Source organism: Aethalodelphis obliquidens, unplaced genomic scaffold, assembly GCF_003676395.1.
Source record: "Aethalodelphis obliquidens isolate GAN/ISIS:26980383/991018 unplaced genomic scaffold, ASM367639v1 scaffold44, whole genome shotgun sequence".
Taxonomy (NCBI): Eukaryota; Metazoa; Chordata; class Mammalia; order Artiodactyla; family Delphinidae; genus Aethalodelphis; species Aethalodelphis obliquidens.
Window position 1 is genome coordinate 13,222,915 of NW_020837988.1, and position 27,217 is coordinate 13,250,131.

Consider the following 27,217-nt stretch of genomic DNA (forward strand, 5'->3'; position numbering starts at 1 on the left):
GCCAACCTGTTGCAATGTACAAAACGTTTTCTCACTGCTTAAAAACAGGATTAGAGGGCTTCCCTGGTGTTGCAGTGGTTGAGAGTCCGCCTGCCGATGTAGGGGACACGGGTTCGTGCCCCGGTCCGGGAGGATCCCACATGCCGCGGAGCGGCTGGGCCCGTGAGCCACGGCCGCTGAGCCTGCGCGTCTGGAGCCTGTGCTCCGCAACGGAAGAGGCCACAAAAATGAGAGGCCCGCGAACCAAAAAAAAAAAAAAAAAAAAAAACAACAACCAGGATTAGAGAGGTAACATGACTTAGAAAGAAAAATGAAAAGTATCTGTGGCTTTTTGTTATAAACAGTAAAAGAACTGAAAAAAGTGATCTTTTAAAGTATGAGTTTATTCTCCAGGTTTTCTTAAATATCCACAAATTAGTGCTTTTATTGCAGCTATATCCAGAAGCTGGAAACAATTTAAAATATGTTCTTTTATCATACATTTAACACTTAAGAGATAGAATGGAACAGTATGAATTTTAGAGATGTTTTTCAGTGATTCAACAAAAAGCATATGGAAATTGATAATTACAGAAATAATGATTGAACTCTAAAATAAAAACATAAATTATATAGAAATGAAAGGGTAAAAGGTGTTTCATTAAAAACAAACAAAAAAAACAGTGGCTCATCACCTCTCCTGCTGGTTAGTAACCTAATGAAAACAATGAGTCAAGTATTCACTTCTCCATATTAAAACGAAGTGGTTCTAACCTTTTCATGCATGCCAGCTTTAGGTCAGAAATGCGAGCCAGGATTTTAGGTTCAGAACATCTCAAATATTTTACTGCCTTAAGCTAATGGATTCTTCTTTGTAACACGAGAAATTGGTAATAACTCTTAAGTTTGCTTGGACAGAAAAAACAATGGATGAGCAGTTAATCAAGTCAAATGGGATTTGGTCACTGGGACACAGTTACAAATGGCGCCAAATCAGAACACACAAAAAGCTTAGTTTGAGGGTGAGCATGTTAAAATAAAAAACAAAGAAGAGGAGCATTTGAGATCTTTACAGAAACATATTTGGCCAAACAGTCTAGGTTTGGCAAGTACAAGGGGAATGAGTCCCTAGAAAGATGAAGTTAATGAGAAGCTAGATTCAAATTAGTTCCAACTCAATTTACAAATTAACAATGCAAAATGATTTTATTTTCCATCCTTTTCATTCAATAGAAAATTTAAAACTATATTCTTACTGCTAATGTAAACTTCTGTTTCTTACCTTGCCATATTTTTCGTTAGTTTTTAAAGATAAGTGATAGCAGATATTGTTATTAATGTGACCAATACATTAAATTTCCAAAGAATAAAATTAGATTAATACTACGTTATTCCCCCCCCCCAAAAAAAAAAAATACTACGTTATTATTCACAATAGAGGTTCTACAACTGTCCCCAGTCCTGGGATCACGAAGTAGGACGATTTAGTGATCATTAAATGAAAAATGAATTGTGAAAACTGTTGTTTCCAGAATGCCTTTCCCACTCTATTTGTATTTTTAAAAAAAGATCTTATACTTTCTTCATTTAAACCTATTTTAAATAACCTAACATTGTTTCCCTTTTCCATTTTCTCTGAAATCAAATTTTAAAACTTCTAAAATTTGCTCATAGTAAGTGATCTCAGATGTTTCTTTTAACAGTAAAACTACTTTAATTCTGTTTAAAAAAAAGTGTCAACACTATACCATTTGCCAAGAGGGTGGCCTGAAGTCTCTTTTTTTTGGTCATTTTTAATGCATTTTAGGTTGTTATCTAGCACGCATATAATGGAATTAAAGTTCCTATAGGAGAGAATGAAGTTGGAGCATTAATGATGTAATTACACATGGAAGTTAAAGCCACAAAGGAGTTATAAAAATGACCTTGTGTATTAACCTCTGTCAACACAATTAGTTCAACACCTGGTCAAGTCAGGGAAAGGGGGTAACAATAAGCTACTGTGACTGAAACTAGCTTGACTCAAAAAAAAAAAAAAAAAAGTCTATAGCCTACCAGATAGCTCTGTACACACTCAATCTAGAGACTTTCTACCACAATACTAAAATACAAATTCTTCACAAGTCACAACTTTATCCCAAATGTTCTTATAGGTTCTATGCTGCTTTTTAAATTCTACTAAATAATCAATAGCTTTACAACAAAATTAATTTTATTTAAAAAACACTTAAATCACTATCCCACAAAATGTTTAGAAACACAGGTAACCATGGAAGGTAAACGTGCATATACTGCTTTTATTATTATAGTTATGGTTGTTAGCTGAATGAAAACAAATAGTAGCTAAAAAGGTTTCAAATGATAGAATAACGTATTTAGGTAAGTTATGACAATTTTTTGAGTACTCAGACAATAGAAATGTATTATATATTTTTGCACCAACTGCACATGCAAAGTTAACAATGAAATCGAGGAACTGAAGATCAAAAGGGGCCTCAAATATGTTCACTAGCTTTTAAATTTTAGACAAAAGAGCTGAGAATAGAAAAAAAAAAAAAACCCAACATATATCCCATAAAAGTCTTTTTCTTTTTTAATGATTTCCAATTTTAACTCTTTTCTAAAAGCACTAAGGGCATGGAGACGCTTATTGTAGATTATGTATCATCTCCTCTTTGGCTATGAGGTGTGTGGTTTTGTTAACTAGAGACATCAATGAGTTCAGTTTCTGAGACCAGTCATTTAATAAATTATTTGGATCCTTGGGTCTCTGGAAGTTGATAATTCCTGCCAACCTGTCTACTTTAGCAAAGATGGTCTTGTTAACTACTAGATTCGAGAGAAAAGCCTCTGACTCCTGCAAGAGAGAGACAAACTGGATTAAGACAAGATAATTTTAATTATCAATAAACAAAATTTAAGGAAAGCATTCTCTACACTCTTCACTCAAGAATATGCTAAAATTCATTAATAGTTAGAAACTGCTGATTTCCTGCAATGATGTACTTATTTTACTAAGAGTCTAGGGAATGATTAGAATGAGTACACTCAAAGTCAGCATTCAGTTTGAACCTCCCGGCAAACTTAATGCTGTGGGTACTGCCCAAGAACCTGTTGCCACCAGCAATTTGGTCTACCTTCTACGTTTCCCCCTAAAAGGCAGTATTATACAGTTAGTTTCAGTTAGAAATGTCGGGTTAGAATATATGCTCTGCCACTTGCCAACTCTGTAGCCAAAGAGAAGGCACTTTACTTCTAAGGACCCAGGCACCCTCGTCCAGAAATGAGAAGAGTTAATGAACTAATCGAGGATCAAGCCCTCTAACCCCAACATTCCACAATTCCTCCTTTTCAGCTAAACTGTCAGACTCCTTCTGGTGACAGAAATGGTTTTTCAGACCATCACTATACACTTTGCTTAACTCCTATTTCTTTGTTATTGTACATTTTACCAACATGAAAACCAGACCTGAAGATGATATCCCTCTAACATGTGCTGGGTCCTTTTCAGGTGAACTGCAGTCACGTCTCCCTCATATGTTTTATTTCTACAGTTCACTTTTGGGAACCTAGACATATTTATTACAGAAATATATACTTTATCTTCAAATTAATCACTGTAAAACTACCATATTTAAGTGAAGATTTTAACTAGTATAAATAATATTAATGTAGCTATAAACTTGTTATTTAGGCTACTCTTTGGTATTCAAGATAGCCTGGGGAAACTTTCTATCACCTAAACTTAAAATTAAGTAATAAAACAAAATTGATTTTCTTGCTCAATTTTTACAAGTCAGTTGATTTTCAAAATGAACGGTTACAAACAACGTTTACTACTTACATCAACAGACAGATCCAGAAGTTGTGCCATCCTTTTCATCGTTATCCTCGTGTAATACTTGGCCATTATTCTAATATTCTGAGGAGAGAATATAGGGCACAGAGAACACAGCTGTCAGTAAGGCCAAAAGCCCATCCCATTTGTTTTCATATCCAAATAGGTTTAGTTAAAATGTCAAACACTCAGAGCTTTTATTCTGCTGTAGTCCACCACTGGAATGAAGCTGGTTCTAAATGTCAATAACGAAACTAAATATTTAGGTATTTTGGCTTCTGCAGTTATTTTTAGTTATTCTGAGTACACTCTACAACTCTTCTAAAATATATATAGTCAAAATATAGGCTTAACTAAATTAGTTGTTAAAAGTTGTAACCGTACTAAAATATGTTTGCTAAATGCAAGAATCTAAAGTTAGGTTTTTCTAATTATGACACAAATGTTTAAAAGGCTAAAATTTTTAAAAGATCAAAATCATCTCAAAACGCTACCTTATCATCATTATAACTATGTAAAGATAACTCAGAATTAAACTCTTAATTTTCACTGGAAGTGGTGCTAAAGTTAGAGAGACGCCCCTTTGTTCTTCTTAATGTTAATGTTATTAACAAAGCAGCAGCACTCACAAGGAAAAAGGGGGATGGTGGGGAGAAAAATGAGCTCATCTCTGAAGAAGCTGCACCTCCTCCCAACTCTAATCAGGGCTGAGGGCAACTCCAACCTCTCAGAAAGCATAAGAATCACTCAAGACTCCCCGCTTTTCCTTCATCCTTTAAATTTAACCAATGACTAAATTCTATTACTTTTCTTCTTTAAAACAGTTAATTCCATTCCACCCACTCTTCCTCAATACCTTGGCTACTGCCTTAATTCAAGCCCATAAAGCCACTTAGCTAGTCTCATCTCCAGTCTTTTCTCTCTCCAAATCCACTCTTCACACTTCCTCCCAGAGGAATCTTTATAAAATACAAGCCTGGTCATTATCCTCTCAGCTTTGTTACGACCCAGCCCTTTTCCGTACCTCCAACTTCCTTTCTCACTGAGCCCTTTCCTTGGAGGTCCTCAAGTTCCCCTGGTTTGCTGCCTCCATGCCCCAGCGCAGACCATTCCATCTGCCTACCGGGACTGCCCTCCCTTGTCTGCCTGCTGACTACATACTCTTCTCACAAATCTTACCTCCCACATCGATTCCTATGTATCCAGCCTGACCATTCCTCATGGTGGAACCAATCAACTCTCTCCTTGTGCTCCCCTCTAGTACATGTATACTTGTACCATAATACATAATTTATAAATGCATCTTCCACTGTGATTTATTTTTAAGCATTTTGAAGGTAGGGACCATGTCTTATTCTCCCATGTGTCCCAGCACCTTGTACAGTGTGTGGCATATAGAAGGCTCACAATAAATGTTTGTTAATGAATGAATGTTGACATAATTCAATTTGTAGTGACACCAAGAAGATCAAAGGTCAGGTTTAAGACATGCTACCCATTTCCAAAACTACCCAGCGAGTACCTGAAAGAAAACACTCCCTCCACCCCCACCCATCCCTCACATTCTTAAGAAATTCCTTCTGATTTATTTGCTATAAAACTTTGGATTCTTGAGAGGTCCTCTCAAAATGCAGCATGCTAACACAGTTATCTTTTCTGAAAAGCTAAAAAGAGGTAGGGAAAAAAAGACAAGAGGGGTAAGATAAATTCTGATATGCTTTGGGAAATAAGACAATAAACATCTGAACAACAAAGTTACATCACTACTGGGCATAGAAAAAAAAAATCCTAAAGTGAAGAATTAAAGACATAACATCCAAAAGAAACATTTGAGGAATAAAAGTTTATGCTCAAATTTGCCAAAGTTTACTTCTAAATTGTCATCTCCATCATGCCAGATCCTTACATGTTCAACAACTCTGTTTTTCAAGTCTTTCCACCTTTTTTCACCTTCCTCTGTATAACCAAAAACATCAGTTGCAGGACTCTCCAGAGAACCTTTTCTTAATTCCATTCCATAGTCTTCAACAAGTGTGGACCAACGCATCAACTCCATTGTGGTAAAAAGCTTTAAAAGATCCCTGTAAATTAAATAAAACTTAATATATTCCAAATCTGTAAAAATTAAGTTGCATCTAATAGCAAATTTTAAAATATCAACAAAGAGGATTTTTACAGTTTTGTTTGTAGAACAAGATACAAGTTATTACTTATTTTACCAACTTTACTACCATTTTTTCCACAGTAATTGTGAAAAGCACATTCCCCTACTTATCATTTTGCTATCTCCTCTATTGTATTTGCCAATCTCTGGACTAATTGACTGTAAACTTACTAATGAAACAGATAAAAGAAAAATAGCTTAAAAAAAAAAGCACAATGGGCTTATGATAAAGCCTATGTCTGTTTTATTATTTATTTATTTATGGCTGCATTGGGTCTTCGCTGCACGCGCGGGCTTTCTCTAGTTGTGGCGAGCGGGGGCTACTCTTCGTTGCGGTGCGCGGGCTTCTCATTGCGGTGGCTTCTTTTGTTGTGGAGCACAGGCTTTAGGCGCGTGGGCTTCAGTAGTTGTGACACGCGGGCTCAGGAGCTGTGGCTCGTGGGCTCTAGAGCACAGGCTCAGTAGTTGTGGCGCATGGGCTTAGTTGCTCTGTGTCATGTGGGATCTTCCCAGACCAGGGCTCGAAACTGTGTCCCCTGCACTGGCAGACGGATTCTTAACCACTGTGCCACCAGCGAAGCCCATGTTGTATATAATGGATTTTCAGAAGCATCTACTTCTGAAAATCACAAAGTCCCAAACATTTATAAATGATAAAATTTATCAGATGATTAATTAAACAAAAGTGAGTTTGAAATAAGACTTCTACTTGATAAGTGGCTTAGAATGGAGTGTTATAACCTCACTGCATTAATTTCAAATGTAGTCCTAAAAAAACACTTTATTTTCTCTAATTTTATTCTCTAATACAATCTATCAGTAACCAATTAAGAAGGATACACTTAGGTTAACCAATTTTCTTTCAAAACGGTGCTTCTACTGAGACATACTATACTAATTATAAAAGTACTTACTTGTATTTAGGAATTTCTTCTAACTTCTTGTCACCACTTATTCGGTGAACCAAATCTGACTGTTCATTGTCAAAAGGAGCCAAGATAACATAAAGGACAACACTTTTCAGGGCCTAAAAAGGTTGTACAATGCAACAGTTTACATACAAGACTAGAAACAAAATGGAAACTTTGGCAGAAAGTGAAAATTCATGGAATAATTGTATATACTCATTTTTAATACTGTATTCAAAAGTCAGGGGAAAAACCTTATCAGATTGCTCTTCATAGTGCTTTTCTTTAATGTTGACTTTTCATAAAACTATTATAAAACAAATGCAGCGAATCTTTGCTAATTGTTTTTCCTTTCTGGCTGTGCTGCACGGCTTGTGGAAATCTTAGTTCCCCGACCAGGGATCGAACCTGCACCCTCGGCAGTGAAAAAACAAAGTCCTAACCACTGGACCACCAGGGAATTCCCGAATCTTTGCTAATTTGAATTACTACCTGGGTTGGCTTTTTTTTTTTAAACTGAAGTATAGTTGATTTACTTAGTGTTAGCTTCAGGTGTACAGCAAAGTGACTCAGTTTCTTATATATATATACACACACACACATATATATGTATATATATATATTCTTTTTCAGATTCCTTTCCATTACAGGTTATTACAAGATATCGACTATAGTTCCCTGTGCTATAGGGTAACTCCTTGCTGTTTATTTTATATAATACATAGTGGTATGTATCTGTTAATCCCATACTCCTAATTTATTCCTCCCCCAAACTTGTTTTTTAAAGAAATGTATAAAAAAAGGTTCTTATAACAAGTTAGCAGCAAAAATGTGGAATCCACATATAATCTATTCACAAACTTTGCAAAATAATTTTCCAAAGTAATGCTAGGTCTTTATCTGTGACCTTTGTTAGAAGGTAACCTGCTGTACATGTCTTAAATAGTAAGCCTACATTTCTTCAAAGGCCATAAATAATTCATCTGAATCAGTAAGGATAAAGTGAACTATCAACAGACTGAACAGAAAGCAGTACCACACAACTGCATGTAATTACTGAAGTTAAAATTATTTCAAAAAATGCAAATTCTTCCTAATAAGTATCAATGTCAAGTTTAAGACTATATTCTTACCTGTTGCCACTTTTCACTTTCTGCCTGTATACAGGGAGTATCATAGATTGCTCTGTAGTGCTTACAAATAGACAAATAAGATCCTTCATGTTGATCCAGCTGAATCATTAAGTTATAGTATTTCAACTTTAATTTCTGAAAAAAGTTGACAAAATAAATTGGGGTTTACAGGGTTTCCCCCCAACATTTTCAAAGTAAACTTATAGTAAGAGATAGGCTTACCTCTGTATTTTCTTCCTGGAAAAATTTGGTGTTAATTTTCTTGCTGATGATTTGTGTACGAATGTAATCCTTCACAGCTAGGCAGAGCCGCATTTGCTCCAAAATAAACTCCACTCGCTCTTTCTTTTCCATTGACCCATACGTTTCTACCTAGCAGAGTAAGCCCCCAACCAAGATTATAATCTTTAGTAATATTTTTAAATTGCAACAAACTTAAATAGACATTAAAAATTCACACTTGATAAATAATATGAACCTTCACGCATATTGAGTGTTGATGGTGATATAAAAAGCTAGTTTCCTCCAGGAAATTACAATTTAAAAAAATTATTATATAGTAAAACGGATATTTTTCTTTTGGTGTAAAGTTCTATGAATTGTAACACATGCACAGATTTCTGCAACCACCATCACAATCAAGACACAGAACAGTTCCATCACCCACATAACTCCCTCACATGCCCCCTTTACAGTCACACTCATAACCCCTGAAAACCAATGATCTGTCCTCTAATACCACAGAACTGTGTTTTCTTTATTATTATTCATTCATTCATTCATTCATTTTTGGCTGCATCGGGTCTTAGTTGCGGCACGCTGGACCTTCCATTGCGGCACGCGGGCTTCTCTCTGGTTGTGACGCACAGGCTCCAGAGTGTGTGGGCTCTGTAGTTGCAGCACACAGGCTTAGTTGCCCCACAGCATGTGGGATCTTAGTTCCCCGACCAGGGGTCAAACCCACATCCCCTGCATTGGAAGGTGAATTCTTAACCGCTGGACCACTGGGGAAGTCCCCCAGAATTGTCTTTTCAAGAATGTCGAATATAAGATGCAACCTTTTGAGACTGTGTTTACTCAGCATAATGCTTTAAATAAGATTCATTCAAGTTGTTGTATAAATCAAACAGTTCGTTCCTTTTTATGGCTAAGTAGTATTCCATGCATGGATGAACCCCAGTTTATCCGTTCACCTGCTGAAGAACAACTGGGTTGATTCAATCTTTTGCCTATCACAAATAAAGCTGCTCTGAACATAAGTGGACAAGTTTTGTGTGAACATAAATTTTCCTTTCTCTTGGGTACCCAGGGATGAGATTGCTGGGTTATACAGTAAGCGTATGTTTAACTTTATAAGAAACTGCCAACCTGTTTTCCAGAGTGGCTGCACCATTTTGCATACCGATCAGCAATCTATGAGAGTTCCAGCTGCTTTGCATCCCTGCCAGCTCTTGGTATTGTCAGTATTTTAAAAAAATTTTAGGTATTCTAATAGGCATGTAGTAGTATCTCATCATGGTTTTAATTTGCATTTTCCTAATGGCTAATAAGGAAATGACAATTCTAAAAATGAAAAAAGATATCAGTTGCAATGCTAACTATATAATAGTTGAAACCGTTATACAAAAAAGAGGCACAGGTCTTTTGAAAATTCAGATGACAAGGCTGATATGACCCTTCATGGGTGCAGAATGTAAAGTTACAGTAGATACCCACAAATATAACAGAGAATCAATTATATCAAACACTACGAAAAAGTTTCTAATATAATATTTGGCATACATATGTTATAAATGATTTATAACATCTAGAATGACACTTTTACAAAGTAGAATGAAGTAAGGCTATTATTACTACAATTTGGTCTGAAATGTTTTTATTTCACTGTCTTGTCCTTCGTTATTTTTTTTAATAGTTCGTCAACATATTGTGTGCCAGGCACTGTGCTAAGCACTCTATGTACACTAATTCTCCTTTGTAATTTCTTAAGGAAAATAAAAACACACACAATGAACCATCAATGTTTCATTTTGACATGTTCACTCACTCTCCATGTGTCAATTACTTTGAAGCAAATCTCAGACAAGATATTATAAATATTTCAATATGTATCTCTAAAAGATAAACTGAAAAAAATATCATACCTAAAAGTTCTTTATATCACGAAATATCTACTCACTCCTCAATAGTCTCATTTATTTTTTTAATCAACTCAGAATCCAAATAAGGCTCATACTCTGCAATTTGTAGCTATGTTTCTTATGTCTCTTTTTTCCTTGCCATTTATTCATTGAAGAAATCAAGTCAATCATCCTATAGTTTTCTAGAGTCTGAAGTTTGCAGACTGCGTCCCTGTGGTATCATTTAACAGGCTCCTCTGTCCCTGGTATACCTTAAAAACTGGCAGTTAAACCTAGAGGCATTATATAACTGAGATTAATTTTTTGGCAAGAATACTTCACAGGGGATGTTGAATCATGAGGCATATAGTCCTCCTGGTTGGCAAATAGAGTTGGGAGGCAAAACTATGGAGCAAATAAAAAGATCAGTGGTTGCCAAGAGTTAGGGAGAGGAAGGGATAAATAGGCAGAGCCCAAAGGGTTTTCACAAGCAGTGAAACTATTCTTTATGATACTACAGTGCTGGAGACACGTCATTATATGTTTGTCAAAATCCGTAGAGTGTACAACACCGCTAGTGAACCCTAGTGTAAAACTCTGTACTTGGGTGATAACGATGTGTCAGTGCAGGCTCACTGACTGTAATTAACGCACCACGCTGGTTCGGGATGCTGATAGTAGGGGAGGTTGTGTGTTGTGGCAGCAGTGGGTAGTACTTCCCACTCAATTTGCTGTGAACCTAAAAATATTTTTTTAAAAAAGTCTTTTAATTGAAAAGAAAAAAAAAAGGTGTGTGTTTGGCGGGGTGGGGAGCCTGAAGCCAAACAGAACTAGTGGTAATCCAACAAGTTACTTAACTCCTTTGAGTCACAATTTCCTTGGCTGAAAAGTGGGGATAAAACAGTGTTGCATGTGAACATTAAATGAGATCAAGTATATAGAGAACATGTTTTAAAAAATGACAACAAACACAATGCATGCCATACAAGTTCCTTCCAGTATTATTTTTTTCCTTTCCTTTATCTAAAATGGATAAGGTACATAATTGAAAAGTTAAAATAATCGATTTAACTTAACGGGGAGCCTTTGATGAACTAAAATTATAAGCAAAAATTTGAGCATAGGGCTTTCCTGGTGGCGCAGTGGTTAAGAATCCGTCTGCCAACGCAGGGGACACAGGTTCAAGCCCTGGTCCGGGAAGATCCCACATGACGTACAGCAACTAAGCCCACGAGCCACAACTACTGAGCCTGCGCTCTAGAGCCTGTGAGCCACAACTAGTGAGCCCACGTGCCACAAATACTGAAGCCTGCGCACCTAGAGCCCGTGCTCTGCAACAAAAGAAGCCACCACAATAAGCCAGCACACCGCAATGAAGAGTAACCCCGGCTCACCACAACTAGAGAAAGCCCGCGCAGCAATGAAGACCCAATGCAGCCAAAAATAAATAAATAAATAAATTTATTTAAAAAAAAATTTTGAGCATAGTTTACGTACATTTTTCTGATAGGAGAAATGGCTTTTCTCAGATTTCTTAGCACTCTGCTATCTCATTTTAAGGCCTCTCTTAAAAACTGTCCTGAAACACAGCAAACTATAAAGGAGTTTTTCTTTGTTAAACCAATATAGACTAGAAGTTGACCACCAATCAAATATTCATTAAGAATGAAGCCAACGATGAACAGCAAATTCCTAAAGCATAAGTAAATGAACGTGAATTACTGGTTTTATTTAAATTCTAAAGAGAATTAAAATGTTCAAATAAGGGCACAAAGTTAAGACTAATTTGTTGATCCTATTTTTCTTCAAAACGTTTTTAGCAGTTAAATTTGGTTGGGACCATAATTACACAACTTCCAGCTACTTAAACAACCTCACACTCTACAGTACTCACTCTTAATCCTGGTGGTTCAGAAGAAAGTGATAAGGTGCCAAAATAAGCAATTACAAGAAAATATTGCTGACTGTTTTTTTTTTTCTTTGCTACGCCACACGGCTTGTGGGATCTTAGTTCCCCAACCAGGGACTGAACCTGAGCCTTCGGCAGTGAAAGCGCCAAGACCTAACCACTGGACTGCCAGGAAATTCCCAAAATACTGCTGACTGAATGTAAAATTTTACATACTCTAAAATGCAGCACCTTACCTGTAACTCTTGTAAAATGGAAGCTGCCTCTTTGACGTCACCGTTTTGCTCTTTTATAGTTGCTAATGTTTTAGTCAGCCGAGCACGCTCAATTTCAACATAAATCTACAAATACAAGAGGTTTATATTATCTAAATTCCTACAGAAACGTGTTAAAATTGAAAAGGTAGAACTGAACTATTATTCAAACAAGGTATTTCTCTTGCAGCTGTCATGCACTTTATCCTCCACATACCAACAGCACTGTGTGACATTTTACATTTCACAATCACATAATTTTAAAGAAAATATCTCTATAAAATGTTATCCATATTTTGCACTTTGCTTTGAGAACTTCAGTATGAAATCACTGTGCTTAACAACTAACAGGACCAAAAACTAAATAAATGGCACAGAAAGTGCCTTTAAAAGAACTGATTATTTGAAAAATAACACTTTGCAAAGAGCGTATGCAGTCTATTATCTATAATTCAACCAATACTCTCATTCTGATTTCTCTTTAAATGCAAGGCTACGTTCTCTAAAAACATCTGATCTTGCTAAGTTAAAGTTACTAGCATTTTTGTAGCCATTTGTAATGCTAGTAGATTTATAATTTCCAACAAATTAAACATTAAAAATATAACTATAGCCTAACAAAGTCTAGGGAACTAATTTTCATGCTTGGGCTTGCTGACCCATTTAGCCTTTGCTCTGCAGCAACCCCTTTTCCCCACTCCAGTCCCAAATCCTTAATCTCCAATGATAACAAACTGCTTACACTTTCCTAAATGTACTGTTTCTCACTCTGATATCTCTGCATATAATTTCCCCTATGTCTTAAATGCCCTTCTCCCTATGCTCTGGCCCAGTAGAATTTCTATTCATTCTTAAAAAGCCAGCTGAGCCACCATAAACTCTCTGAGGCTTTCCTGGGGTCCTCAGCCAGTCAACCCCTACCTCTGTGCTGCAGGGAACAGCAAGCACATTGCTACTGTCATGACCAGCACAGTAACTATTTCCATGATTGATCTCTTTTGAGGTTAAAAATAGTGTCCTGCCCATTTTGGACCTCGCACAACACAGGTAGGTGCTCAATAAACGTTTAATGAACTAAACTATCAAAAGAGACAGTAAGTTATATATAAACTAAGTTTTTGTCTTCAAACCACAAAAATCTACCTAGAAAGAAACGTATCTACCATAGCCACCATTTCATACTTGCCGTGTTTAGAGAAACACTAGATTGGGGGTGGGGATGGGGCACAGGCATCAAAAGAAATACAGATCGATTCTGGCAAGACAGTGAAAGTTTGAAAGCTAACCTCACACTGTAAACGCTCTAAGAAACCTTAGCTATCCCAAACATAGACTTCTTGAGCAGGTCTAGGCCATGTGAAGAAATAACCTTATGTTTAATTATTACCAAATGTAAATTTGGGATAAGAACACTAATTTCTAGAAAAATCTGGATATACTAAGACTGTCACTATTTCAGTATATTCGCTGGCATATGGGAAGACACTAGAAGGAGATGTATTTACAAAGATATGGGTTAAATTAAGATGACGACATTCTGTGTATTCCATCTTATAAACACATACATATGTACTTATATAAAATGTTTAAACACATAAGTATCTCTGAGTACTTACTGTGAGTTCTGCTAATAGAAAACTTACCTTTCCTTCTGTAACCATTCGTAGAGTATCAATTAATCGAAGTTTGATTGGAAGGTCTGTGATTTCCTCAACGTAAGTACAGCACTGTTGAACCATTTTTGCAACAGCCTAAAATAATAAAAACCATTCATAAGTTAAATTCATTCCTCATACAGGAAAAGGAACTATTTTATTGATGGAAGTGCTGTGGTCAAATCTGGTCTTCCCAAGCAACTCTAGATACTGAATTGCCGATTAAAAAAAATATAAGAAATCAATTCCCCCAGCCCCACCCCTGCAACCCTTAGCTAAGAAGTACTGAATACTCAGTGACAAAGCAGTAAAGGTTAGGAAAACCTCAGGTGTAAAGACCTTACCCCTCTCCACTACAACTGGTGGGTGAGCTGATTACACAACAGGAAAGGTGGAAGAGGCATGTCTGGCAATGTCCGTTAGAAGGCTGGCTGGCTAGCTTTTTTACAGTCAAGAAGGAAAGTACGGAAGAAGTGGCAACAGATTAAGGGCAGGGAAAGGTGGGGGGAGAGAAAAGCAGAGTTTAACAGTGGCTGTGACAGTGGTGAAGCCATAAAAAAGAGTCGGTGGCAGAAGCAGAAGGTAAGACAGTTCCACGATCTGGGCGGGGAGCAGGAGCCACAGCCAGCCACGCCCACCTCAATAAAATGCGACACTGAAAAGCTCAGCATCTCTTGCCCACAGTTCCCTGACAGGTAGCACAAGCAGGTTGTACTACATTTCTTCCAGCGCTAACAGTCTATGATCTAGGTCAGGGGTCAGCTGACCTTTTCTATATATGTTTATAAATATTTACACGGTAAGTATTTTAGAGTTTGTGAGCCATAGGATCCTCTGTGGCAACTACTCATTTTTATTTTATAAATAAATTTATTTATTTATTTTTGTCTGCTTTGGGTCTTCGTTGCTGCACGCAGACTTTCTCTAATTGCTGCGAGCGGGGGCTGCTCTTCGTTGTGGTGCGTGGGCTTCTCATTGTGGTGCACGGGCTTCTGATTGCGGTGGTTTCTCTTGTTGCAGAGCATGGGCTCTAGATGCGTGGGCTTCCCTACTTGTGGCTCACGGGCTTTAGAGCGCAAGCTCAGTAGTTGTGACGCATGGGCTTAGTTGCTCTGTGGCATGTGGGATCTTCCCAGACCAGGGCTTGAACCCGTGTCCCCTGCATTGGCAGGTGGATTCTTAACCACTGCGCCACTAGGGAAGACCTGTGGCAACTATCCAGCTCTGCCTTTGTAACTCCACAGATATGCCATACATGACAAATGGGTGTGGCTCTGTCCCCCCAAAATTTTATTTACAAAGGTGGCAGGTAGGATTTGGTCCTTGGCCCATAGTTCGCCAACCCCTAATCTAGATTCTAAACAGCATATCATAATCATTGATAATAATAATTAGGACTCTGTCATCAGGAAAATGTTAAATTACATTAAGCATATTTTAAGATAGCAGAAAAGTAAACAGAATATCTTGTCAATTATATCTCAGTAAAGCTTTAAAAATAAATCCCATGGTATATCTTGCAAAGATTTCCTTGAAAAACATTTAATGTTCACATAGCTCAGATCAGACTTAATTATCTGAAAATTAGTTGTTTAGAGACTCCCAGGAGTCCCAGAAGGTGAAGGTTTTATTGTAAAATATAACTCCTTCAGTAAGTGCAAAGCTCTGGAACACCTAGTCTCTCACAAAACAGATGATCCCTCTAAAACTAATTACAATAATGATTTCTAGTAGGGCATACAACTTGATCATTCTAAAAGCTGTGCAAAAAATACATTAACAGAAACCAGATGGGGAAAAGAAAAGGAAACAAATCAATATTCTAATGATAAGTGAACATCCTGCTGCTCCCTGAAAAAACTGTAGGGAAGTCATTAGTGAAGTTACAGTTGGCGTGATGCTGACCCTCTGCACTGAAGTGATAGTGAGTTAGAAAACGTTAATCTTAAGCAATCTAGAAAAGGTTATTTTAAGAAGATTACTAATTTCTAACCCTGATAAAGCAAAAATGAAAAGTTTGAGGTAAAACATAATTATGAGAAAAGGAAAGAGATATTTGGAGTCCCTAAGTACTTTCCAGCTGTGAAGGCATAACATATTAAGGCACAAAGAGCAGCTCTGGTTCCAGTTCTGGGGATGTCACTAGCCAGCTGTAACACTGACTCCAACTCTTTCCCCAAGAAGCCTTCCCTAATAAACTTAATTAAAACCTTTCTCTTCCTCTTTTCATACATCTTAGCATTTTTACTATTCTAATGTCACTTACTATATGTTGCCATGTATGCAAGTAATTTTTAAAAAATTTAAAAATCAGTCTTGGGACATGTTAAAGATTGCTATGATTACTTGCGATTTATGTTCTGTACTAAGCTATAGGTTACTTATACATTTCTTCACATTCCAAAAGGCTTACATATAAAATTCAGTTTCTCTATTAGAAAAGTAACAGAGTAAACAGTCCCTCGACTAGTTCTAAAATGTTATGACTCTATGAAATTAAATCTGTATTTTAGGATATGTGCTTTGAACTTTATATTAATACTATATAAAACACATATTTTTGTTTATTTTAACCCAGGCTGCCCCAAGACTTCTAATTAAGTAGCCCTTTCAAAACTGTCCCATAGAAAGCAAGTCTCTTAGAAAATCAGAGGAGGATGATGGTTTATCCATGTTAGTCTCTCAGACCACAGAAATGAGCAGCAAAAATCATATTGAAATGAATTTCACATTCACATGTACTAGAGAGCCTCAATTAAATCTATGTTAATTCTTAACAGTGAATTTTATATGCATGTAAACTTATCTAAGAAAAAGGAAAAAAACCAATCACAGTAACTTTGCTTTTTGCAAAAAATAATTTAACCCACTCTAATATCAAGCTCACTCTCACAGCAGACTAATTAATAAAATAAGGGCTTTGGACAAGAACCCTGTACTTCTATTTTTTGGTTCTACTACTACCTTGTTTTACAATGTCATTACCTTTATCATTTGAAAGCAAAAAATAAAAACCCATAAGCTACTCGGAACAGCATTTTAAAGATAAAATATAAATGTAAAAAGTGGAGTCTATTTCTAAAGAGGATCATTTAAATACATCTCAAGCAGAACAGGAAAGCAGTAAAGAAAATCCAGCTTCACAAAAACACCAAAAGAGAACATATATAATCTTTAAACAAAATGAGTAGTCTGAAATTTTTAACAAAATGATGTCTGAAAATGGCCTCAAAAATAAGTTAAATAGGGGCTTCCCTGGTGGCTCAGTGGTTGAGAATCTGCCTGTCAATGCAGGGGACATGGGTTTGATCCCTGGTCCGGGAAGATCCCACATGCCGTGGAGCAACTAAGCCCGTGCACCACAACTACTGAGCCCACGTGCCACAACTACTGAAGCCCGTGCCTACAGCCTGTGCTCCGCAACAAGAGAAGTCACCGCACTAGAAAGCCCACGGGCAGCAACGAAGACCCAAGGCAGCAATCAATCAATCAATCAATCAATCAATAAGAGAGAGTAGCCCCCGCTCACCACAACTATAGAAAGCCCGCGCGCAGCAACTAAGACCCAACGCAGCCAAACAAAAAAAGTTAAATATTAAGTGTTTAATAAAGGCATGATTAAGTAAATTACGGATTATCGACTTGACAGATTATAACACAACCATTTAAAATAATAAATATGAAGGAGCAACATGGAAATAGAAGCTGCATCAACACTCTCAGAACAATTTTGTAAAAATATGCAAATATATAAAGATTAGAAGACAAAAATAAAAGCAGTTGTCATGAGAATATGGATAGAATTTTTTAAAACTCTCTAAATGTTGTGATGTTGATTTAACAGTAGATTTAAAACAGATTCATAGAAAGGTTTTTTTTTCTGAAAGTCCTTATTTAAATTTGAATGTATTTGTTTTTGATCAATCATGAACTCACTTGTTTTAACTGACTCCGTCTTTTTGACAAAAGCATAATATTTTCATTAAGTAAATCCCATTCTTTAGCCTCATAGCACATCTTCACTACTGCAACTAAGATACGGGATGTAGACACCATATCAGAAGCCTGTAAAAATGAAAATATATTGAAAGTTAATGGAAACAGTGTCAAATGAAATTAATGGCAATTGAGGTTTTCATTATAATCTACTCACAGTTCGGGTCTGTTTTTCCAAAGAGAGAAGGGTTTCAATGACTTCTTGAAGTCTTCCTTCCTAAAACAAAAGGTAAATGAACAATGAAAACACCAACAACACAAAACCAAATAACAGTCTAACATGAGATGTTTCTGACACAGAAAGACAAAATCAATAGCCTATTTTAGAGGAAAGAGACTACTGTTGTCTTTTTCTCCTTTTCATGATACTGCCTGCTTCTCCAGAGGATTCCAGAAGTCAGTGGTTCCCAACTTGGGGCCCACAAGCTACTTTTTTTTTTAATAGATCTTTATTGGAGTATAATTGCTTCACAATGCTGTGTTAGTTTCTGTTGTACAACAAAGTGAATCAGCCATATGCATACATTTATCCCCATATCCCCTCCCTCTTGAGCATCCCTCCCACCCTCCCTATCCCACCCCTCTACGTCATCGCAAAGCACTGAGCTGATCTCCCTGTGCTATGTTGCTGCTTCCCATTAGCTATTTTACATTCAGTAGTGTATATATGTCAATGCCCTAACCCACTACTGGGCATATACCCTGAGAAAACCATAATTCAAAAAGAGACATGTACCCACAATGTTCATTGCAGCACTATTTACAATAGGCAGGACATGGACCCAACCTAAGTGTCCATCAACAGATGAATGGGTAAAGATGTGGCACATATATACAATGGAATATTACTCAGCCATAAAAGGAAATGAAATTGAGTTATTTGTAGTGAGGTGTATGAACCTAGAGTCTGTCATACAGAGTGAAGTAAGTCAGAAAGAGAAAAACAAATACCACAAGGTTTTTTTTTTTTTTTTTTTTTGCGGTACGTGGGCCTCTCACTGTTGTGGCCTGTCCCGGTACGGAGCTCTGGACATGCAGGCTCAATGGCCATGGCTCACAGGCCCAGCCACTCCGCGGCATGTGGGATCTTCCCGGACCGGGGCATGAACCCGTGTCCCCTGCATTGGCAGGCGGACTCTCAACCACTGCTCCACCAGGGAAGCCCCACAAGCTATTTTTAACATTTCAAAATGCCTAGGAGAAACTGACTCTAGAACAACAATGATTTAACACTCAAGAAAAACATCAACTCTTTGTTTTGGATTCTAATTCATCACCTCAGTGTGGGAACACCTGTTTATCTTGTTCTGAAGAGACTCTTAACTGGCTGTCACCCGTGTCTTTGAAGAATAAAAATGGGAAAATAATGATTTCTTTATAAATTCACCAAAAGTATTTTAAAACATGAAGTTCTGAGGAGAAATAAAAAGGATATTTGGTGGTAAAAAGATAGGAAACCCTGGTTTAATTTTTCAATGACTTTAGAAATAAATTATAATTGTGCTTAAAGAAAACAAAGCCTACCTGAGATTACCCACGCATGCTATACCAAGTCATCAATTGACAATAAGCTCCATCTCGTACGTAAAAACAAAACATTCTCCCTGGGGCATACATTAAGAAATGGGAATAACAAAATTCAAATAATATAAACCTAGATGATAATACACCAGGACTAAAATAAGCCATATTAGGAACCACACATTTTGATAAAAACAAAACCACCCCACAGCACAAAGATTGCATTAATTTAAGATATTGATATTACTAACATTGAATGAATTGGAAGTGATGAGGAGGGTTTCATTTATAAATCGCTTTTCTAACCCTAAAGGAAATTTATTTTTATTTTAATGACATTCATAGATGGTACATGAGTACTACACTTTTACTGATGAGAGAAACTAAACAGCTTTTGAATTAAGGGCACAAATAATGTTTAGACTTTTCAAAATACTGTTCCCATATTTTCCAAGATAACTTTTAAGCTATGAATTTTCTAGGCAGCACAGAAAATGTACTGTATAGGCATTGTTTGAATTTATTTTAATTAAATCTAAAACATACAATTACTAACATTTTAACAATGTTTCCCATGCAAAGGGGAGCACCACTTCTGAAAGCTGTATAGGTTTACGTATACAATAAATGTTGGCTAAATGTCCATCAGAGCAGAAGAACAAAGAACAAATCTATAAATTCTCCAAAGTTAAAGGTTAATAAATCATAAAAATCAAAGAATCAAAACCTGTGTTGTTCAAAGGTCAACTGTAATTTCCATAGGGAAATGGTTACTACTTGGCAACAAAATATAGTGCAAAAATTGCTAAAATGCAAAATACTGTTTACTGATGGTCCCCTCTTGTCACTTTTGTAATTACTATTAGTCACATGATTGTGATCAACAGCATGTAGTTTACTGTATGGTATTTTAATTCAGAAATATGCATTTTAAAGAATTGCACCCTCCAATGAAGGAATCACATACCACTCTAGAGCTGGGGTCTACCAGTATCAACAAAACATTAAATGTCACCGTCACCTTCTCAGAAAGGCGTTCTTGGAAAATGCTCTCTAAAGTCAGTAGTCACTCAGCACCTCCTTTAACACTCCAGTCCACTGACTTTCTGCTTTGCAATGACCCTGTGGACAAAGAATGTCACCTGCCATTTCAGTAAACAAAGGACGTTGCGGCTGTAAAACAGGATACTGGTCCTAGATAGTTACGATGCATGTCAAAGAAATGATTTCAGTAAGCCCAGGCTCCTGCATCTTCCCCTACAGAGAAAAACACTAAAATCATTAACTTGAGATGTCTGTTTTTGTGATTAGCAGTAATCTTTTGATGTTCAACTACATGTTTGTTTTTTTTCAGCCAAAACTCCTATGTATTCTGGCTCCTCCATCACCTCTTTGGAACAGTCCCTCAGAGCTATCTGAGTGGCTGCCTTTTTGGGCTATAGTTCTCAGTAATGCCCCAAATAAGATATAATTCTCCACTTTTAGGTTGTGTATTTTTTTTCAGTCGACAACCCCAAACTCTTTTCCATTTTAATGTTCACTGTCTTTCTAATCTCACTAGAATGTACTCTGTAAGAGCTGGGGCCATGTCTATACTGTTCATCACTGTAGTTCAGTGCTCTGCACCTGCCCAAGCATATAATGGTGTTTTTGTAGATATTGTGGAGCATCCCTTTATACCTTGTACCACAGTTATTAATGTGCATGTCTTGCCTCCTAAGTGGTCTAAAAGTTCTTTAGGGCTGGACACTGTTTGATTGTTTCCCTTACACCAACCTGCACACAGTATGTGTTCAATGGATTGACATTGACCTGAACTATTCACTTGATCTTGGCTTACAATTCCTGATTCTTACTGTTACAGTAAGTAGGATGTGACAAATTATATGGCTGACAATTCAGTGCTATCTGAAAAATGTTACCATCAATTTCATTAAATACAACTCCCAGTTCTCTAATCATCCCACTTTTCCACCCAATCTTCCATGTACAAGCTCACGGCTAAACATCTTCCTCGTTCCTTTCCTATCTGTTCACATATCTTCCTTGAAATTCTACCTCCTCAATGCTGCCTTTCAATTCAGAGGAACAAGGTAGTCAGAGCTATCAAAACCAAGTTGTTAGAACATGTGACTTTTGTGACTCCTTTTTCTCATTAAAATAATCCTTGTCGGGGCTTCCCTGGTGGCACAGTGGTTGAGAGTCCGCCTGCCAATGCAGGGGACATGGGTTCGTGCCCCGGTCCGGGAGGATCCCACATGCCGCGGAGCGGCTGGGCCCGTGAGCCATGGCCGCTGAGCCTGCGCGTCCGGAGCCTGTGCTCCGCAACGGGAGACGCCACAACAGTGAGAGGCCTGTGTACCGGGGGAAAAAAAAAAAAAAAACCTTGTCAATGAGGTAAATGACTAAGGAGTTTATTCAACATCAATACATGTTGGGTATCTGTATATTCTGTATGTTTGTGTCCTTTAACTCCTAAATGATCCAATCTTTTAATGATTTCTTAACCTCAACAAGTAAGAAAAGGCCCATAAAAAGTTAACCACAAACAGTTGAAATGTAATGCCAATCCAATACTTTTAAATGACCTATTTCTTGAAGGGGTCTTTTGTCCAAGCTACTAACAATCAGTAAACTGTTTTACATTTCACCTCCTCTTTATTTTTAGTGTTAACCATGAGAAGAGGTTGCAGGTGACCAAATGAAATGAAAAGACATTAAGAGGAGGGAGAGGGACTTCCCTGGTGGTGCAGTGGTTAAGAATCCTCCTGCCAATGCAGGGAACACGGGTTCGAGCCCTGGTCCAGGAAGATCCCACATGCCGCGGGGCAATTAAGCCCGTGCGCCACAACTACTGAAGCCCGCGCGCCTAGAGCCCGTGTTCTGCAACAAGAGAAGCCACCACAATGAGAAGGCCGCGCATCGCAACAAAGAGTAGCCCCCACTCGCCACAACTAGAGAGAGCCCGCGTGCAGCAATGAAGACCCAACGCAGCCAAAGATAAATAAATGAAATAAATTTTAAAAAAAAAAGAGAAGGGAGAAACGAAGGATATATTCGATTTAAGAATGCACGTAGGGCTTCCCTGGTGGTGCAGTGGTTGAGAGTCCGCCTGCCGATGCAGGGGACACGGGTTCGTGCCCCGGTCTGGGAAGATCCCACGTGCTGCGGAGCGGCTGGGCCTGTGAGCCATGGCCACTGAGCCTGCACGTCCGGAGCCTGTGCTCCGCAATGGGAGAGGCCACAACAGTGAGGCCCGCGTACCGCAAAAAAAAAAAAAAAGGAATGCAAGTAGTCCCTAAATAACCATATGCCAAATATACACGGTAATCCAAAAGCAGGCGGTGGGGGTAGGGGTTGGAGGGGAACCTTCTGTGCATTAGAACTGTTAAATACTACATCTTTACAGTTCAGAAAAGGCCCTCATTAGATTAATTTTTAACTCCCTAATGCCAGGGTGAAATAACAACTATTATCTAGAACTAGTATCACTTTTATGATCTCACCAATCTGATACAGGGTCCTCAAATACCAATCACAGAGGCAGTAGAATGTAATGGTTAAAAACAGGCTCTGCAGCCAGAATGCTTGAGTCTAAATTCCAGATCTACCACTGTGTTACTTTAAGAAAGACACTTACCCTCTCTGACCCTCAATTTTCTCTTCAGTGATATGGGCATAATAATATCTATAGTTCCTGCTGCATAGAGTTGGTGTTAGGATTAAGGCAATGATGGCTAACATTATTAGTCACTGTTGTTATTTGCTAGGTGAGTGTTAGGACACAGAAACAGAATTGTACTAGGTCAGGGACTTCCCTGGTGGTCCAGTGGGTAGGGCTCTGCGCTCCCAACGCGGGAGGCCCAAGTTTGATCCCTGGTAGGGGAACTAGATCCCGATTGCACGCCACAACTAAGAAGTTCGCATGCTGCAATGAAAAGATCCCGCATGCTGCAACTAAGACCAGGAGCAGCATGCATGCATAAATAAATAAAGAAAGAAATAGATAGATAGATAGATAGAACTGTACTAGGTCACAACTGTAGGAGATTCAAATGGCCTAGATTTGGCAAGTATACCACCTGGGGTTAGACTTCGGTCTGACTTTTGAAGGCTTCTGCTATATGTGTATTCTCACCTGATACATTCTTATTAATTCTCTATACATATAATTTTTATCTTCGAATGTCTTTCACATTAAAAATAAAAAATGTCTTAAGGAAAGTAAGCACAGAAGTGATAGTCTCTTAAAGAAGCCATGGGATGTAGCAAAAAGAACACTATACCTATTGCCAGGAGACCTCAGCTTGATCTGATTCTTCTATAGACCTTGGATAACTACTGAAGCTGCCTGAACCTTAGTTTTCTCACAAGCAAAGTGAAGGTAACAAAACTTCCTTCAGTTTTATTGATGGGCTCAAAATAAAAAACTAAAGAATGTATGCTAAAGTGTTCCATGCATTCCAATGTAGAAATGCAATGCTTTAAGTATATTTTTATGATTGGCAGAATGGCTATAAAATAGTATAAAATGAGGGATAGAAAGCAAAACAGGGAAACATACCCTAAAAAACCCTAAGACAGCTATCTAATCCAGAAGTTGAAAACTGTGGGTCTGTATTAAAAAAACCTTCTACCTTCCCATGCCCCAGCCCTCTTCCCCCTGCCCTGCCTTCCCACAAAGACAATCCATATCTACACCTTGTTTTGTTCGACAGGCACAGTGGCTTAAGAGAAAAATCAGGGCTTCCCTGGTGGCGCAGTGGTTAAGAATCCGCCTGCCAACGCAGGGGACACGGGTTCGAGCCCTGGTCCAGGAAGATCCCACATGCCGTGAAGCAACTAAGTCCGTGCGCCACAACTACTGAGCCTGTGCCCTAGGGCCCGCAAGCTACAACTACTGAAGTCCGCGCACCTAGAGCCCGTGCTCCACAACAAGAGAAGCCACGGCAATGAGAAGCCTGCGCACCGCAAGGAAGAGTAGCCCCCGCTCGCCACAACTAGAGAAAAGCCCATGCGCAGCAACGAAGACCCAACGCAGCCAAAAATAAATAAATTAAATAAATAAATTTAAAAAAAGAAAAATCAAATGGCTTTAATTTTACATAGTTTAACAGGCCCCAACATTCCCTGCTTCAAACATTTCCATCACCCACTTGACACCCAAAAAATCATTTGGCATTTGAGTTTGCAAATCTTCTCAACTGTCTTGAACGTAACAGCGATGTTCTAAATAAATGCCATACATTGACTGCTAGAACAATTGTAGCAGCGAAATATTTTTTTCTTACTGGCCTATAAGCTATTTGAAAGCAAGAGCTTTGTCCACTAATTTTATACCCCCATAAAGTCTAGCACTGACTGGGTCTTACACACAGTAGGCTATCAGAAGAAATTGGTAAGGGGAAGATTTTTTTTCACCCTAGTCTCAGTTCTTAGAACAACTGTACTCCTTTAAAGCAATTAGTTTCTTCCTTATGGCAACTATCAATCTAAGAGGTGGTTTGGGGCTGACTTTGACCTGTACATATGTTTTGTCTGATCTAAATGGTATTGGCTCAAACAGTGCTTTAAAACAGATTAGTGTCCAGTTTCTAAATATAAAGGCAATTCATATAAAAATCCATATTCCTGGTCTCTCCCTCAAATTAGAGGAGTTCATAAAGCGTGGCCTTCATTCGCAATTGGCAAAGATTAACCTAAGGTGCAGAGTTCCTACTCTCTTTCTTTGAGCAGGTGCTCAGAAGTTCAGGTTTCATTACACTTTGCTCACTGGGCAGGACACTCGGTGAGAGCAGAAGCTCTAGAATCAGTATGCCTGGGTTTGCATCCTGGCTCCACCACTTTACTAGCTGTATGACTTTGGAGCATGTGACTCAACTTCTCTTAGACTGTTTTCCTATCATAAAATAAGAATGATAATAATACCTACCTCACAGGGCTAAGGTGAGGATCAAATGAGTTAATACATGAGTGCCTGGCACTGCAGAAAGCACTCAATAAATGTCAGAGATTGTTTATCTGCCCTGCGCTGGAGGTGTTTGAGTTTTCCAACCTCTATGTAACTGGTGATGTTTCTTTTATGTAACTGGTGATGTTTCTTTATAGTAGCAGCTAGAAAGCTCAGAGATGAATTGATGGCTACCCTCCACTTAGGGTACTGAACCTAAGAAATACAAGTGTATCAACTTCATCATCTTTCCCTAACCTTGTCTTTTGTAAAGCCCCACTAAATTCTTTTTTGGAAAAAAAAGGGAAGCATTGAAAGGGTTCCTTCTGAGAATTAAATGTGAAGTATTACTTGACACTCCTCCTGCCCCTGAATTTACTATGTTTTAATGTACTTAGGTAGTAAGCTCCTTAAGAGACAAAAACAACCTTATTAGTGAATGCATCCCAGATGAATAGCAATACATGTTTGTGGCTGGATTGATCAAGGAATTTAAAGAGGCCTGAGCACAACCCTTAACAACGTTCCCTGATGAAGGTGACGCAACAACTATCCAAACCCTAGTCAGGCACCTAGGTTTAAATCCCTGGTTCTACGTATTGCTAATGTTAGGATGGACAGACAACTCTAAGCCTTGGTTCCTTTACATGTAAAATGACACACAAAGTTGCCTGACACACAGCATCCCATGTTGCACGATAAATGTTCAGATCAAGTAAAATTTCTATTTCATGGGAGATATGCAGCTGGGCTAAACTACTGTTAACGACCTCCATTAATTATGTTACTTTGTACTTCTGTGCCTGTTTGTCTTTACTCGTGCAGTTCCCGCTCCCAGGGATGACTCCTCCCCAGCCCAATCTTATTCTGCAAGGCCTGATACAAACGTCAGCTTCTCTGTAAAACCCTCCCTTAACCGACCAGCAAAAACGAACGGCTTCCTTCTGTGTTCCAGTAAGACTTTCATACTTGTATGGCACTCACTACCACGCGCAACTTGTGTAATTTGTTGTGTACACGGACTCCTTAGGGACAGGGGTCCTGTGTTAATCACCTTCGTCCCTATCCCTTTCCTGTCCCTTCTCCTGGCCAAAGGCCAAGCACATCGCCACGATGCGTACGCAACTTAACCAGAGAAACTGATTCGACAAGAGCAAGAGAACTAAACTCTCTGATCTAGCGTGAATGCTGACGCGGCCTTAATCCCTGAGAAACTACTCAAGTAAACGTGAAACAGCATCCAAGAAAAGGTAAAAAGTACTAATGGAGCCCCAACTCCTAAGGGAATGAAGTGACCATCTGTCCTGGGGAGGTTCTGGCAAGCTGTATGCACTAGCGTACTCCGGCTGCGGGGTCTCCCTGGTCAGGCCGACCTGGGATCTCCTATTTCTGCAGGCCTAGCTCGGGCCGGGCAGCCAACAGCGGGATGCGCGCTCCAGCCCGCAGGCCCCCTGAGGCCTAAGCAAGCTCGGCGCCGTGACTCAGCCCCTGGCTCCCGCCAACACCCAGCCGGCCTCCCCTCACCTTGGCCAGCTTCTCGCACTCCGGCAATCGCTGATCCACCGTGGCGCTGTAGTCCACCTCCATCTTGACGATGCGCCCATCTGCCCGCTCCAAGTCGCCGTCCGCCATGGTCCCTACCTGAGCGTCCGCTGATGTCCCCCTAATTCGGCACCACTAGTCACCCACACCGGAAGCTGCCGGCGCACCCCCTCAGGCAGTGCGTCGGCGGCCCGCGCGAAGGACCCCACGAGGCCCCTTGCGCTGGCCGCCAGGCAGGCAGCGCCGCG

The 27,217-nt window shown here is 38.7% G+C and overlaps 1 protein-coding gene across 3 annotated transcripts; it reads right to left on the minus strand.

The window, feature by feature from the left end:
* Nucleotides 1-364: 364 nt before the first annotated feature.
* Nucleotides 365-27,131, minus strand: PSMD12 (proteasome 26S subunit, non-ATPase 12). Of its 3 annotated transcripts, none has more exons than XM_027081155.1 (11): nt 26,952-27,131; nt 18,114-18,173; nt 17,897-18,025; nt 13,949-14,056; nt 12,288-12,392; nt 8,245-8,394; nt 8,023-8,157; nt 6,896-7,008; nt 5,724-5,898; nt 3,824-3,901; nt 365-2,854 (listed from the first exon to the last, which is right to left on the minus strand). In XM_027081155.1, exons 1-11 carry the CDS (start codon nt 27,057-27,059, stop codon nt 2,627-2,629), a joined length of 1,389 nt encoding a protein of 462 aa, XP_026936956.1. In that variant the 5' UTR covers nt 27,060-27,131; the 3' UTR covers nt 365-2,626. The 3 variants fall into 3 exon arrangements, with proteins under 3 accessions (XP_026936956.1, XP_026936957.1, XP_026936958.1); XM_027081156.1 differs by having other exon boundaries at nt 2,247-2,836; nt 26,952-27,128; XM_027081157.1 differs by lacking the exon at nt 365-2,854 and adding an exon at nt 2,864-3,548.
* Nucleotides 27,132-27,217: the final 86 nt, after the last annotated feature.

What these genes read in the sequence shown, in the direction of transcription:
- PSMD12 (XM_027081155.1), bottom strand. Translation starts at nt 27,059, where the DNA reads ATGGCGGACGGCGACTTGGAGCGGGCAGATGGGCGCATCGTCAAGATG. An exon ending in AAAGTGAAAAGTGGCAACAG is followed by an intron (nt 7,009 to 8,022) that starts GTAAGAATATAG and finishes CAACCTTTTTAG; the next exon opens with GCCCTGAAAAGTGTTGTCCT. An exon ending in AAAACAGAGTTGTTGAACAT is followed by an intron (nt 3,902 to 5,723) that starts GTAAGGATCTGG and finishes TTCTCTCCTCAG; the next exon opens with AATATTAGAATAATGGCCAA.